Source organism: Hylobates moloch, unplaced genomic scaffold (genome assembly GCF_009828535.3).
Source record: "Hylobates moloch isolate HMO894 unplaced genomic scaffold, HMol_V3 SCAFFOLD_21, whole genome shotgun sequence".
NCBI lineage: Eukaryota > Metazoa > Chordata > Mammalia > Primates > Hylobatidae > Hylobates > Hylobates moloch.
Window position 1 is genome coordinate 22,243,827 of NW_026652296.1, and position 16,937 is coordinate 22,260,763.

Here is a 16,937-nt window from a genome sequence, read left to right on the forward strand (position 1 = left end):
TCCTTCAAAATTATGGGGGATTGATGCAGGACACCCCTTAGATGCCAAAATCCACGGATGCTCAAGTCCCCTTACATAAAATAATTTAGTATTTGCATATAACCTACACACATCTTCCTATATACTTTAAATCATCTCAAGATTACTTATAATACCTAATACAATGCATACACATCCCTTCATTTGCACAGATTCGATGCAGTACTCAGTAGAAGGCAAATTCAATTTTTACTCTTTGGAATTTTGTGAAATTTTTTGCCAAATATTTTTGATCTCTGACTGGCTGTGTCCATGGATACAGAACCCACAGAGGGCCAACTGTACCTGGAAATTTGAACACTGACTGGCTAACTGATATTAAAGAATTGTCAACTTTTTTAGGTGTGATAAGGGTATTATATTTTTTAAAGAACCCTTATCTGTATCTAGAGTTATACAGGTATAACTTGGAGATCTTGCAGGTTCAGTTTCACACTACCCTAATAAAACAAACATTGTAAAAAGCAAGCCATGCACGTTTTTTTGGTTTCTCAATGCATATAAAAGTTATGTTTGGACTATACTGTAGTCGATTAAGTATGCAATAGGATTATATCTTTAAAAATCAATGCACATCCTTAATTTAAAAATATTAATATTTAACTGCTGAAAGGTGCTAATAATTATCTGTGCCTTCAGCAAGTCATAATCCTTTCCCTTTTTAAAATTTTCCAACTTTAATTTTAGATTCAGGAGGTACATGTGCAGGTTATCTGGGTATACTGCATGATGCTGAGGCTTGGGGTACAAATGATCCCATCATCTGGGCTTTTCAACACTGCTCCTCTTCCCCCACCAGCAGTCCTCAGTTTCTAATGTTGTTATCTTTATGTCCATGAGTTTTATGTCCAATGTTTAGCTCCCACTTATAAGTAAGAACACGTGATACTTGGTTTTCTGTTCCTGTGTTAATTCACTTAGGATAATGGCTTCAAGCTACATCCATGTTGCTGCACAGGACACAATTAATTCTTTTTCATGGCTGCATAGTATTCCATGGTGCATATTTTCTTTACCCAGTCTACCACTGACGGGCATCTAGGCTGATTCCATGTCTTTGCTATTGTGAATTGTGCTGCAATATATAAAAGTGCATGTGTCTTTTTGGTACAACGATTTGTTTTCTTTTGGATATATATACCCAGCAATGGGATAGCTGGGTTGAATGGCAGTTGCATTTTAAGTTCTTTGAGAAATTTCCCAACTGCTTTCCACAGTAACTGGAACTAATTTACATTCCCACCAGCAAAGTATAAGCATTCGCTTTTCCCTGCAGTCTTGCCAGCATCTACTGTTTTTTTGACTTTTTAATAATACCCATTCTGCCTGGTGTGAGATGGTATCTCATTGTGGTTTTGATTTGCATTTGTTTGATGATTAGTAATGTGGAGCATTTTTTCATATGTTTCTTGGCCACTTGTATGTCTTCTTTTGATAAGTGTCTGTTCATGTCTTTTGCCTGTTTTTTAATGGGGTTGTTTTTTGCTTGTTCAATTGTTTTAAGTTCCTTATAGATTCTGGATATTAGATCTCTGTCGGATGTATAATTTGTGAATTATTTTCTCCCATTCTCTAAGTTTTCCGTTTACTCTGTTGATAGTTTCTTTTACTGTGCAGAAACTCTTTAGTTTAATTAGGTACCACTTGTTGATTGTTTTCCTTGCAATTACTTTTGAAGACTGGGTCATAAATTCCTTCCCAAGGCAAATGTCCAGAATAGTGTTTCCTAGGTTTTCTTCTAGTATTCTTATAGTTTGAGGTATTACATTTAAATCTTTAATCCATCTTAATTTTTGTATATGGTGAAAGGTAGGAGTCCAGTTTCATTCTTCTGCATATGGTTAGCCAGCTATCCCTGCACTATTTATTGAATAGAGAGTCCTTTCCCCATTGCTTGTTTTTATTGACTCTGTCAAAAATCAGATGGCTGTAGTTATGCAGCTTTACTTCTGGGTTCTCTATTCTGTTCCATTAGTTTATATATCTGTTTTTGTACCAGTACCATGCTGTTTTGGTGACTGTAGCCCTGTAGTATAGTTTCAAGGTGGGTAATGTGATGCCTCCAGCTTTGTTCTTTTTGCTTAGGATCTGCTTTGGCTATTAGAGCTCTTTTTTGGTTGCAATATGAATTTTAGAATAGGTTTTTTCCTAGTTATGTGAAAAAATGGCACTGGTAGTTTGATATGAATAGTGTTGACAGGAATAGTATTGAATCTGTAGATTGCTATGGGCAGTATGGCCATTTTAATGATATTGATTCTGCTAATCCATGAACATGGAATGTTTTTCCATTTGCTTGCGTCATCTAGAGTCATCTTTTCACCGGTGGAGGGTATTGCCTCATTGATGGCTGTAGACTGATCAGGATGGTGAGGGGTGGCTGTGGCAGTTTTTAAAAATAAGACAACAATGAGGTGTGCCACATGGACTGACTCTTCACAAAAAATTTATCTCTGGCATGCAATGCCATTTCATAGCATTTTACCCATAGTAGAACTTCTTTCAAAATCAGAATCAATCCTCTCAAACTCTGCCATTATTTTACCAGTTAAGCTTATGTAATATTCTAAATACTTTGCTGTCATTTCAACAATGTCATGGCATCTATACCAGGAGTAGATTCCACCTCAGGAAACTCTTTGCTCATCCATAAGACTCCTCACCATTAGTTTTATCATGACATTGCAGCAATTAGTCATCTCTTTGGGCTATACTTCTAATTTGTAGTTCTCTTGCTACTTCTCCACCTCATCTGCAGTGACTTCTTCCACTGAAGCTTTGAACCCCTCATAGTCATTCATTAGGGTTGGAATCTACTTCTTCCAAACTCCTGTTAATGTTGATATGGCAGCTATAGCCTTACAAAACGTATAGTTGACCCCTGAACAATGCAGGGACTAGAAGTGCTGGCCCCTCATACAGTTGAAAAATCTATGTATAATGTTTGACTCCCCCAAAACTTAACTACTAATAGCCTACTTCTAATCAGAAGCCTTACCAATAACAAACAACTAACACATATTTGGTATGTATTATTATATATGGTATTCTTACAATAAAGAAAGCTAAATAAAATGTTATTAAGAAAATCATAAGGAAAACCAGATGCAGCAGCACACCCATAGTCCCAGACACGTGGAAGGCTCGAAGCAGAAGATATTGTGTTGGGACAAAAGTAATTAAAAAAAAAAAAAAAAAAATGGCAAAAGCCGCAATTACTTTTGCACCAATCTAAACAGCTTGAGCCCAGGAGGTTTAAGGGTATAGTGCACTATGATCACACCTGTGAATAGCCATTACACTCTAGCCTGGGCAACACAGCAAGCCCCCCTCTTTAAAAAAAATCATAAAAAAGGGCCAGGCACAGTGGCTCATGCCTGTAATCCCAGCACTTTGGAAGGCAGAGGTAGGACGGCTCACATGAGGCCTGGAGTTAGAGACCAGCCTGGCCAACGTGGAGAATCCCTGACTCTATTAAAAATACTAAAAAATTAGCTGGGCATACTGGCTCACGCCTGTAATCCCAGCTACTGGGGAGGCTGAGGCACGAGAATCACTTGAGTATGGGAGGCAGAAGCTGCAGTGAGGCAGAGGTTGCAGTGAGCTGAGATTGCAGCACTGCACTCCAGACTAGGTGACAAAGTGAGACTCTGTCTGAAAAAAAAAAAAAATCATATAAAAGAGAAAACACATTTACATTTACAGCACTGTACTGTGTTTATTGATACCATAAGTTTATGTCATCTGTTTACAAAGTCAATTGTCTGCCTGAAATGGCAGGTGACCACAGCTGCAGACCTCAAACGACAGAACGTATCAAGAATTCAACTTTTCCTTGTAATGTCATGAGTTTTCTCTGCTTCTTGGGAGCACTTCCAGCACCACTAGTGGCACTTCCTATGGGTCCCATGGTATTATTTATTCCAGGTTTACAGTATTATAAATTAAATATGACGAAAAATAAATGAAAACTGAGACATCACTTTTTACTGAGATACACTATTTACTGGAGAGATTAACTGCTCAAGCAGAGATGGTAAGTGTCACATGGAGTTTTAAGTGAATATTCACAACACCTGAGCTCATTGCACTAGCAACAGGAAGTGGCTACAAAATTATTACAGTAGTATAGTATGTACCACAGTTAATTTTATGCAATTATGATTTAATACTGCAGCTTTTATGTTTGTTTACATTTCTTTACCTATTGTTTACATTACTGCAAATGGTATCATGTATAGTCTATAAGCATTTGTATGCGTAAGTTTTAATAAATTTTAATTTAGTATAATATATTTGTGTATATTTTATGGTAGTAAACGACACAAGACTAGCATGTACATATATTTTATGCCTATGACATATCTAATTTTTTCTTAATTTTTTCAATATTTCTAGGCTATACGGGTTTATTTGCAAATTTTTTCAAATTGTCTCAAATCTCAAAAAAAATTTTCCACTATTTTTAATTGAGAAAAATCTACATGTAAGTGGACCCACACAGTTCAAATACATGTTGTTCAATGGTCAGCTGTATTTCTTAAATAAGATTTGAATGTCAGGCAGGGCACAGTGGCTCATGCCTGTAATCCAAGCACTTTGGGAGGCTGAGATGGGTGGATTGTTTTGAGACTAGGAGTTGGAGATCAGACTGGCCAACATGGTGAAACCCCCACCTCTACTAAAAATACAAAAACCAGCAGGACATGTTGGCACACCTCTGTAATCCCAGCTACTCAGGAGGCTAAGGCACAAGAATCACTTGAACCTGGGAGGCGGGTTCTACAGGCACAAGCCACCACACCTGGCTATTTTTTGTAGAGACGGGGTTTTGCCAAGTTGCCCAGGGTGGTCTCAAACTCCTGGGCTCAACTAATCTGCCCACCTCATACTCCCAAAGTGCTGGGATTATAGGTGTGAGCCATTGCACACAGCCAGAATAAATTTAACATCATTCTTAGTATATGGGCTGCCAAGGCGAGCACAAACTTAACATCATTCTTAAGGGCCCTAGGATATTCCAAATGGTAAATGAGCACTGGCTTCAGCTTGCCAGGCACTGACTTCTCCTCTCTAGCTATAGAAGTCCTAGATGGTGTCTTGTTCCAATACAAGACTGTTTAATGCACACTGAAAAATCTGTTATTTAGTGAAGCCACCTTCGTCAATGATCTTAGCTAGATCATCTGGATCACTTGCTGCAGCTTCTCCATCACACTTGCTGCTTCAGCTTGCACTTTCACGTTATAGACATGGCTTCTTTCCTTAAACCTCATGAACCAACCTCGGCCTGTTCCTAAGCTTTCTTCTGCAGCTTCCTCACCTCTCACAGCCTTCATAGAACTGAAGACAGGCCTTGCTCGGGATCACGCTTTGGCTTAAGAAAATGTTGTGACTGCTTTGATCTCCTATCTAGACCACTCGAACTTTTTCCATATCATAAATAAGCCTGTTTTGCTTTCTTAGCATTCCTGTGTTCAGTGGTGTAGCATGTTTAATTTCCTTCAAGAACTTTTCGTTTGCATTCACACCTTGACTAACCATTTGGTGCAAGAGGCCTAGCTTTCAGCCTATTTCGGCTTTCAACACACCTTCCTAATTAAACTTAATCATTTCTAGCTTTTGATTTACAGTGAGAGACATCCAACTATTCCTTTCACTTGAACACTTTGAGGCCACTATAGAGTTACTAATAGGCCTAATTTCAGTATCATTGTGTCTCAAGAGTGGGAAAGAGACAGGAAACAGCTGGTCAGTGGAGCTGTCAGAACACAAACAACATTGATCAATTAAGTTCACCATTTTATATAGGTGTAGTACGTGGCACTCTAAAACAATTACAATGGTAATATTAAAGATCACTGATCATAGGTCACCATAACAGATAAAACTGTAAAAGTTTGAAATACGCAAGAATTACCAACATATGACGGAGGCACAAAGTGAGCACATGCTGTTGGAAAAATGGCACCGACAGACTCGCTTGATGCAGGGTTGCCACAACCCTTCAATTTGAAAAAAAAAAAAAACAAAAACATGGTATCCGTGAAGCTCAATACAGTGAAGTGCAATAAAACAAGGTATGCTTGCATATTAAAATCAGGATTGAAATGAAAAAATAAGTCTGAAAAAAATGAACCTAAGAGTGTACTTATAAAACAGTGATGGTATTATATATAAATGGCAAAAAAGGTAAAATTATTATTATAAAAAAACTGCCTACTTTGGTTATAAAGTAGCATGTATAGTATGGTCCCATTCCTGTAAAATTATATATAAATATACATGGTAGGATTTCAGAAGAACTTTTCTATTATACCTTTCTATGGTTTGTTTCTTTAAAATAATGATTATGCATATTTTAATTATCAAAATAAGAGGATTTTTTTGAGGGGGAAGTAGGGTATAAAATTTATCTGTTTCTCAAGAATACTTGATTATTCTGAAAGGTTTTTAACAGGCACTAGCCAAACTGTTATATCTGTTTAAAAAGTGGCTCAATTCTGTATCTAAAGTACAGTAATAACAGACCCAGCCTTTGTTATAATGTATTCCATGAATGCCAGAAAGCTGCCTAAGGTCAGACAGGTGAAGGAAGGCAAGGCAATGACAATAACCTACCTGGAAGTGAGCGCACAAATGACCTTGCTCCACTGCTCCACCACTGCTGGGTGATGCCTCCAGTTAGCCACCATCTCCTTGGCTGTTTTCCAATAAGGAGGTGTTGGGAAGCACCGAGTACAAGCTAGTAACCACACCTCAAAGAGAACACCAATCAACTTCTCTGCTAGATTCTCAGCAATGCCACCTTACCAACGAAAAGAAAACACATCTTTGGCAAACTTATTTTTAAAGCAGAATCTTTAAGACACTGATTTGGGAGAACTGGTCAAAAAATTAAAATAAGTGCAATATTAAGTTTTGACTTTCAAATAATCATTTAATAGTAAAAATGAGAAGCAATTCTTAGGAGTTCCTGTACCCAAAATCACAGACACATCAAAAAATTTTTACTTTGAAAGATTTCAAGTTGCCCTGTTCAATTCTTATTGAAGGCCTTAATCCTCCAGCAAGGGCGACAGAGGGACACAGGGGAGAAGGAAAAGGATGACTGCCTATGATTACTGACTACTATGAGTCAGTTTCTATGCCAAATAGTTCATACAAATGACCTCATATAATCCTCACATTAATTCTGCAGGATAGGTATCTGTAATACCTAATACCAACTGCTAATTATACCCATTTTGAAGATGAGAAAACTTAGATTCAGAAAGTTTAAGTAACTTCTCCAACTTCATGCAGCCAGTAAGTGAAGGAATCACAATACCCATGTCTTTTTACCTCCAAACTTTGCCACACAATGCTCCAAGTATTTGAAAGCCACCCTTCAAGGAAGAGAGACAGAGAGACAAATAATGGAGCAAAAGGACTGGTGCGAGGAAGGACAGAGCCTTAACCATGAAAATGGGGCTGTTCCCCTGTTCTAAGCCCTGGAACCAGGTGGAAAAACAGCAGTGGTCTTTACACTGCATAGCTCCAGAAGGCAAAGTTGGGACTCACAGGAAAAGTTGTAAGAATGTGTGTTTCAAATGAGCAAAACCAAAGTTTCAACAACAAAGAGCCCAAGAGGAGGATGAATTGTCTGCCTCATGCTGTTGAGATCCCTGGCATGGGGAGTAAGTAGCAGAGAGGTGATGAATCAATGACTGTCCAGCTATTGTCAATACTAGACAGAGTATTACTATCATCGCATTCCTTCCCACACTGAAATTTCATGCTTCCTTTTAGATATTTCCCTGAACACTGCATCTGTGTGAGAACACAAGCACACTCACATGTGTTAGTCAACAGAGTACACCAATGAAGAAGCAACAAGAGAACTTGGAACTAGATGATCAACTTATAGTTTATATACACTGTGCTATATACAAAGCAGGGATTCTGAAATACACTGTAAAGTCTTATAAAACTGGAGGCATTTAATGGCTAGCTAATGAATGGCAAACTGGCACACTTCCAAATAGAACAGTTAAAAGACTTTGGAAGTTTCATTTGCTGAGTAAAATATCTTCTGTCACTATCAAGTTTTCAGACTCTACTTTGATAACTACTTTGTAATACATTATCTATAGGCTTTAATTTAATTGGTTAGTTGTTTCTTTTTTTTTGAGACAGAGTCTTGCTTTTGTCACCCAGGCTGGAGAGCACTGGCGCAATCTTGGCTCACTACACCCTCCGCCTCCCAGGTTCAAGCGATTCTCCTGCCTCAGCCTCCTCAGTAGCTGGAATTATAGGTGTGTGCCACCATGCTTGGCTAATTTTTGTACTTTTAGAAGACATGGGGTTTCGCCATGTTGGCCAGGCTGGTCTCGAACTCCTGACCTCCGGTGATCTGCCCGCCTCGGCCTCTCAAACTGCTGGGATTACAGGTGTGAGCCACCATGCCTGGCCAGTTGTTTCTTATATAGGCTCTATCCTAACTTTTTTTTTTTTCTTTTTTTGAGACAGAGTTTTGCTCTTATTGCCCAGGCTGGAGTGCAACGGCATGATCTTGGCTCACTGCAACCTCTGCCTCCAGGGTTCAAGTGATTCTCCTGTCTCAGCCTCCCAAGTAGCTGGGATTACAGGCACCCACCACCAACCTGGCTAATTTTGGTATTTTTAGTAGAGACGAGGTTTTACCACGTTGGCCAGGCTGGTCTCGAACTCCTGACCTCAGGTGATACACCTGCCTTGGCCTCCCAAAGTGCTGGAATTATAGGCGTGAGCCACTGTGCCTGGCTTATCCTATCAAACAAGCTACTGCTCCCATCATTATCAAACATGCATAATTCACTGAGTCCCTCCCTACATTAGCAAAATCATTACTGAAGGTAAAATAACTTCATTAGTGCTAAAGTTATATTGTGCCTGAGGGTTTCCATTCTAAGAACTGTTAACCTTTGTTTGTAAACCGTCATGCCAAAATTTAAATCCCCAATGAGTCTACCGCTCACTGAGTTTAAAGATGAACTGTATTTGGAGCTCAGAAATAAATTAGAAAAAAAAATAAACAAACCTTGAACAGTTGGTGGGGCCAGAAGTATGTCATTAATCTGCAGAAGAAACAACAGTAAGACTTCCCAGGTTTCTCGGGCCATGAGAGATGACTCACGGGCCAGTTTCTGAATGGCTCTCAGGACCTGTAAGCATAGTCGAATCTGACTGGAACCCTGTTCCTGTCTGAAGAAGACAGACAGATATCACTGACAAGCCTGGAGGAGAGACAGCAACAGCTTCAGGACAGGTGACTTATGGATGTAGCAAGCAGCGGTCCAATGAAGCTCCCTAATATTATCAGCAGAGAGGGCTAGGCATACCATCTTCAGTTTAAAGCTACTTCTTACTCGTCGTAAAGTTAAGCACTCTGGGATCTAAACCTACCACTCCTATGAGAATGGGAAAGCTTCTGGGAGGAAGGTGGGAATACTAGAACATAAACTTCACTTCTGGATTTTCTATGTCTAACATGTGCCTAACACATAATAGCAGACACTCAATACGTTTTTGTTGAATGAACAAGTAAATACCCACAGCCACCCTTGCTGCTCACATTGAAGCAGAATGGCCTTGGTATTCTTTTTTAATTTTTTTAAACACATATTTGCAAGAATTCTGCATGTGATTTTATAGTGCTCATAGTCCCTCTGAAGCTAAGGTCTGTTAGAGAAGGGCCTACAGGCCAGAAGGAATAGCCTAATAGGTCCCCAAAATTGATGAGATATGCAGGCATTGCTTCAGAAATAAATACCTGCTACTGCTGCTCTAATTTTAGAAAAAGACACTTAGCCAAAGATGGAGGCTCCAAGGTTCCAGGATACCCTGGAACAACAGTTTTAAAACTCACTGCAGGACCATTTTTTCCAAGGGAAATCTTATAAAGAAGAATGATCTACAAAACAGATCAAAGTATTTTGGCTAGGATTGAAGATGAAGACAGAGGTCCAGGCCCTAGCCCTTACCCTCACTTTCCAAAGTAGACCACTGAGAATTTTGAGAGTAGGAAACCCACTGTACTAGCAAGTGGTAAGCTGGCCTCCAGATCTCTTATGGAAAACCCAAGAGAAGTATCTAATATTACTGAAAAAAGTCTTGAGGCCAAGTTTCTACATATTGTCATTTGTCACAAAGAACTGATAGAAACATATCTGAATCAGACTGGGGAGTTTCCTCAAGAAATTCCAGAAAATGAAGTGAGTTCCCTCAGAACGGTCAACCCAACCTTAGAATAGAGATTCTCAGATTCTGGGCTATGATGCAGAAAACTAGACACTTACCCTAGAGTTGCAAGCAAATGACACCACTAAGTTTTCCCTGAAGAAGTCAGACCTAAAGCAAAATGATGAGAAAATTGCCTAGGAAGAGCCAAGCACCTCCAGGAGCGGGGAGATGTTCCACATTCAGCTAAACGTGGATCTAGTCCATGTAAAGCCCTAAGGCTCAAGCTTGTGTCTATTGCTCTGGCTTACTTGAAGAAGAATAAAAAACTATATCATAGCCCCAAACCTAATCAAGTAATATAAGAGGAAGCCCAGAATAAGAAATAAAAATACCATTAATGGCCCTGGGACTGACACTCTTCCAAAAGTGCATGCCTCCTACATGGTAACTTAGGTCTACCTACCATTTCCAGGTATTTGCCCAATGACAGGAAAGGAAATACCTGTTCCTCAGGTACTGAGGCTCCTTCTCATTCAGAAGGCCTAAATTCAGATGCAGGGTCCAAAGTTCTAAAGCTAAAAGAAACAAGGTAACCTTTACATTAAAAAAAACAGAAGAGCTAAACACCAGAGATTTCCCTTTCAAAAATATCAAGTTACTTTTTAAAATGTAACTTGTGATCTTCAGAAAAACTGCTTTAGAACAGTGGTGGTGAATGATGGCCAATGGGTCAAATCTGGCCTGCTATCTTTTATTGTAAATAGAGTTTACAAATATGGCCTACTATCTATATTGTAAACGAAGTTGTATTGGAACACAGTAATGATCATTCATTTACATATTGTCTATGGCTGCTTTCATGCCACACCAGCAGAACTAATTTTAACACTATATGACCCACAAAGCCTAAAATGCTATCTGGCTCTTTGTTAACCCTGCTTCAGAACAATAATATGTTTTTTTAAAGTACAGTATAGTATATGTGAGCAATTAAAACCTTAACCAACTTTAAAAGATGATTTACTCTTCACTCAATCATAAAAAAAAAAAATCAAACTGATGGGCAAAAGAGAAAAGTTACGTTCATTCTGACATAATCTCTAGCAAAATGGTAAAGGCAGTTCCCTCCGTTTTGAATGTCAGTTTTTATAAGAACAACTAATTAAGTAAACTTAGATGACAGTTTTGTGAACTATCAGAATCAAATAAACAACTAAAACTTCAAATAATGGGAGATGAGATCATAACACCAATACTTAGCATTGAAAATATTCAGCTAATTTTCCTAAAACATTCGCCAGGAAGAGAACTCTAATTCTCAGTTGAGTACCCTCTCAGAATTTACTAACACTTATGCACACATACTTTTGAGAAAACAAGGTAATTACCAAACAGCAAAACCATTTATAAGGTAGTCATGTTTCTCAAAGGAGAAGAGTAAAGGCACAAGCCTAACTAACTCAAAAGCCATTAATTTTTTTTCATCAATACAAATTAACTGAGCACTGAGAGGAAGTAGGCTTACGAAGAGGAAAGAGACACAGTGACAATACTACTCATGAGACTATCCCAGGCATGAAGAAAAAGCCCAGTAGGCTCCTAAATAAGATAACACGAAAGTATTAAAACTATTATACCATTTTAGAAGAACCTGCTTATAAACAATATTCTAAGTACTCCCAACCATCTCCTGTTTTTTTGTTTTGTTTTGTTTGAGACAGAGTCTCGCTCTGTCGCCCAGGCTGAGTGCAGTGGTGCAATCTTGGCTCACTGCAACCTCCGCCTCCCAGATTCAAGCGATTCTCCTGCCTCGGTCTCCCATGTAGCTGGGATTATAAGAACACGCCACCACGCCCAGCTACGTTTTGTATTTTTAGTAGAGACAGGGTTTCGCCATGTTGGCCAGGCTGGTCTCGAACTCCTGACCTCAGGTGATCCACCCGCCTCAGCCTCCAAATGTGCTGGGATTACAGGCATGAGGTACTGCGCCTGGCCCATTTCCTGTTTTTAATTCCGTGTGAAATCAATAAATACAAACAACATGCATTTAATTAACACCTAAGCTAAGTACTAAGTATTAAAATACCAGTATTGCACCAGATACTGTGGAAGCCTAAAATAGAGACAACACAGTTCCTGCCTTCAAGTTGGTTAGATGGGGAAAGGAGACACACATTTTAAAAGATAAGCAACAAAACAGTGAGAGATACAAGAGTGATACAGAAAGTATCATATAGGTTCGGAGAAGATGTGATCGCTGTGGGCCTGAGTCGTTAGGTAAGACTTCTCACAAGGCAGAATTAAAGAACCAACAAGAATGAGATGTGGTGATGGAAAGAACAAAGAGGAAGAAGACAAAAAGACATCATGATGGGAAAGATCTTTAAGAGGTCTTAGAGGAATGTCTGACTTATGAGTCTGATTACAGAGCAGCACTCATGCAGAATTAAGAACAGCTAGTCTAATTAGGGGCCAGATTACAACAGGCATTTCACGCATGGTATGGTGCTTACACCTGAGCCTACTGACTAGCGTTCTGGAGACTTCTCTTTTTTAATTCAGATTTTCCAAAGTAATCTTCCTTCTATATTTAGAAAGTTAAAAACTTACAGAGCTGGTTTTCACAGTCCCTCACCGTATGACAGACCAAAAGCTCTAACCAGAACTTTACCAAAAGGAAACCTGTTCTACTGCTCCTTGAAGGTATCCTATATTATGATATTTAAGGCCCTTGACTAAAAAGATGGAAAAAAAAATCAGAAACAAACTATCAAGAGGAATCTTTTGGCTTACTACCAATTTGCCCATAATCATTTCAAGTGTCTTCATTCTCTCATAGGAAAGATGCCTATTAAGGTAGATGCATCTCCCTTAGTTGTGTTTAGCCTAAATGGAGACAAGAATTGTGATAGGCAAAAGTATGTATTTTTTGAGTAGAAGGGAAACATATTACAGTATTTTAATATCTAACAGGTATGAGATTTTAGAAGCAAAGCCAAAAACCTTTAAAGAACACATACCTGTTAAAAACTCCTAGTAAACATTACATAAGCCCATCTCTCCTTACATTCACATTAATACAATCTTTAATTGAACACATGAAGTCACTGTTCAGAGGACTAACAATGAAATCAGCTCCTATACTACAGTAACATTTATGAATATTTTATGATGACCCTGATAATGGGCCAGATAGACAGGTATAGCTTACCTTGGTACAAAAAGATTTTGTAGGTGTTTTAGTATAGTTTGAACATATTGATTAGGCTCTTTAATAACTGGCAATGGAATAGAATCTTTCGGCAACACTAAAGCCATAATCCAGTCTGTATATACATCAACGCAATATTTTACAGTCTCTCCATCCAATGGAAGGGTCAGTCCATAGCAAATTACTTCCATGGTCCATTTTACCTACACAAAAGAAAATATCCGTATAGAATTATTATACATGCCTATCTCAGTAGACTGATTTAAAATGCCAATCTCTTTTATTGCCAAAAACCTCTAAAATTGACAGTATATTCGTCTCAACGTAAATATCAGATTTATTTTAGATAATGCATTTTTCACATATCAAACATACAATTTCCCAAGCAAAAGATTTAAGAAGAAAATAAATTACTTATTTTTGAATATCAAGCCTATGCTGGTTTTCACCCTTTAGATATTACTATTATTTGCTCTGTGAACTAAAAAGTAAATACAGGTCATTTCAAATTTCCATAGAGATTAGAGATACAAAATAGAACATTTTAGAGTTTTTTCTCCACTTAATGTTTGGGTATGTGTAGCATTTAGAAAATCATATAAAGTCAGTCACATTCCATCTCCAGATTATGCAAATGAACAAATAACAGGAAGAAAGATGAACTGTTTGACTCTTATTTTACAACTGTTTTCTCTGCCAAAAATAATAATAATAATAATAATACTTAAAATGAAGAACAAACACAGCTGAGAAAGGATTGAAGCTGGGTAAGATCTTAACAAGGCATTTAGCTGCACTGAATGAGTCCCAGCCTCCTGACCTAGCTGAATCACATCCTAAGGACTGAGAGAACTTGCCTAAGAGACTGCTGAACCACTAGGCTGCCTGCAGTCATAATTGTAGAGATTAAGTAACCTGGCCCAAGTCACTGGTTTATAAAAGGTGGAGCTGAAAACTTGAATCTTGGTCTTCCAACTAGAAGGCGCCACTGGGCAACTTTTTCCAAAATGACTTTGGCACATTAGTCGAATATTATTCTGTCATGTGGTATCCTGACCAATTATAAATCCAGCCGTTCTACCATCATCTGAGCTATATGTCTCCATCTATGAGAAACCCCAATTTGCAAAAAAGGGGAGGAAACTGTATTACAGACATTGTAAACTGGAAAGTTTAAGTGAATTCCAGACAAAACTTTGAGACAAATTACTAAGCAATCAGTGAACACTCACAAAACAGAAGCATGATCACCAAGACCCAGCCTGCTCAAAAAGATCAAGCCATGCCAAATGAGCTTCATTCCTTTATTAATAGGGTTACTATTTAGAGGGCTGACAACAGTGTAGTCCTTACAGTTTACAAAGCACTTTCATAAATATCATCTAGCCATCACAATAACTCTGTGTAGACAGGGTAAACTATCCTTACTTTATACATAAGAAAACAGAAACTTAGCAAGATTAAGCAATTTGGCACAAGTCACTGGTTTATAAAACGTGGAGCTGAAAACTTGAACCCTGGTCTTCCAACTAGAAATTTGAAGCTATTCTCACCATACCATTAACAGAGTTCTCCGGCAAACGGGTATCTGGGTGTTAGCAAGAAATCTAGACAGACCCAGGATCTCCTTGTGGACGAGATGCAGACATATGGCCCAGAGGATGGTAGAATGGCTAGATTTACAACTGGTCAAGACACCACATGACAGAGTAACAGTAGATTAATGTGCCAAGATCATTTTGGAAAAAGGTGCTCAGTGGCATGCCAAAGGCTCTGCCAAGATTCTAACTTAGGGGAAAAAAAAAGAAAAACAGTGTATGCTGATCATCTGTAGATATCACAAAGCTAAAAAGGATGGCCAACTTGTTGGACAGAAATTCAGGATTCAAAAAGGCTTCAATAGCTTAAAACCAAAGTTAAATCTAACAAGATAAATATATGTATTAAATTTTTTAAGCTCAAAAGCAACCACAAAGGTTAAGGGTAGGAAATATATGGTTTAACTGCAATAAGTGTTAAAGAAGCCTGTAACAGCACAGTGAAGCTGTGACAAATTTGGAGCAGGGTGTAGCAAGATTTAGCCACATAAGAGAAAGATTCTAAAAGACATTGCAGGTCCCTAATTATCAGATAAAAAACCAAGAAGATATCTTTGGTGGCATCTTCACACAATTGTTTAATTTTATAATTCTAGGCCAGGTGTAGTGGCTCACAACTGTAATCCCAGCACTTTGGGAGGCCAAGGACTGTGGATCACCTGAGCTCAGGAGTTTGAGACCAGCCTGGCCAACATGGCAAAACCCCGTCTCTACCAAAAATACAAAAATTGGCCGGGTGCAGTGGCTCACACCCGTAATCCCAGCACTCTGGGAGGCCAAAGTGGGCGGATCACCTGAGGTCAGGAGTTCGAGACCAGCCTGGCCAACACAGACAACCCTTGTCTCTACTAAAAACAAAATACAAAATTAGCCGGGCATGGTGGTGCATGCCTGCAATCCCAGCTACTCGGGTGGCTGAGGCAGGAGGATCGCTTGAACCTGGGAGGCAGAGGTTGCCAAGATCGCGCCCTTGCACTCCAGCCTGGCCAACAAGAGTGAAACTCTGTCTCAAAAAATAAATAAATAGGCCAGGCGTGGTGGCTCACGCCTGTAATACCAGCACTTTGGGAGGCCGAGGCGGGCGGATCACAAGGTCAGGAGATTGAGACAACCCTGGCTAACACGGTGAAACTCTGTCTCTACTAAAAATACAAAAAATTAGCTGGGCGTGGTGGCGGGCGCCTATAGTCCCAGCTACTCAGAGGCTGAGGCAGGAGAATGGTGAGAACTTGGGAAGCGGAGCTTGCAGTGAGCCAAGATCATGCCACTGCACTCCAGCCTGGGTGACAGAGCGAGACTCCGTCTCAAAAATAGTAATAATAATTAATAAATAAAAATACATTTTAAAAATACAAAAATTAGCCAGGTATGGTGGCATGTGCCTGTTGTCCCAGCTACTCATGAGGCTGAGGCAGAAGAATCGCTTGAACCCGGGAGGCAGAAGTTGCAGTGAGCCGAGGTCATGCCACTGCACTCCAGCCTGGGCGACAGAGCGAGACTCCGTCTCAAAAAAAAAAAAAAGTATAATTCTAGAGGAAACAGGAATTCTCATCTCTTTTCAAGGGTGAGAAAGGAGAAAAACAAGGGCTGCACCAGAGCACCTCTATCTACTCACGTACCGTTTCTTCCCAGGAGAAGGCAACAAGGGATCACAAATGCACCAGGAGGAGAAACACCAGGGCCTGTGCTAGTCCTCAGGGATAAATCTAGGGTCCTCTGAAGAAAGAAAAACGTTCCTCAGACTGAAGACCTTTACTCTTCAGAGACCCATGGCTGAGGGAGGATCCTACCCCTAGAGCTACAAGTTTTAGTCTTTTATCTAAGTCTAATCTCTCCTTCACAGGAAACCAAAAAGCAAACAGAAAAAAAGGGTCTGAGAAATAGTG

General features: G+C 39.2%; 1 protein-coding gene across 6 annotated transcripts in view; it reads right to left on the minus strand.

The window, feature by feature from the left end:
* RALGAPB (Ral GTPase activating protein non-catalytic subunit beta) overlaps window positions 1-16,937 on the minus strand; it is a 105,954-nt gene that overhangs the window by 71,728 nt on the left and 17,289 nt on the right. For 5 of the 6 annotated variants that reach the window (XM_032141899.2, XM_058432768.1, XM_058432771.1 and 2 more), the window contains exons 3-5: window positions 13,454-13,656; window positions 9,101-9,264; window positions 6,661-6,847 (exon numbers count right to left, since the gene is read on the minus strand). In XM_032141899.2, coding sequence (XP_031997790.1) covers window positions 6,661-6,847; window positions 9,101-9,264; window positions 13,454-13,656 — 554 coding nt within the window. Of the gene's footprint in view, window positions 1-6,660; window positions 6,848-9,100; window positions 9,265-13,453; window positions 13,657-16,937 lie in introns of those variants that run through there. The other variant, XM_058432772.1, reaches the window with a different exon arrangement.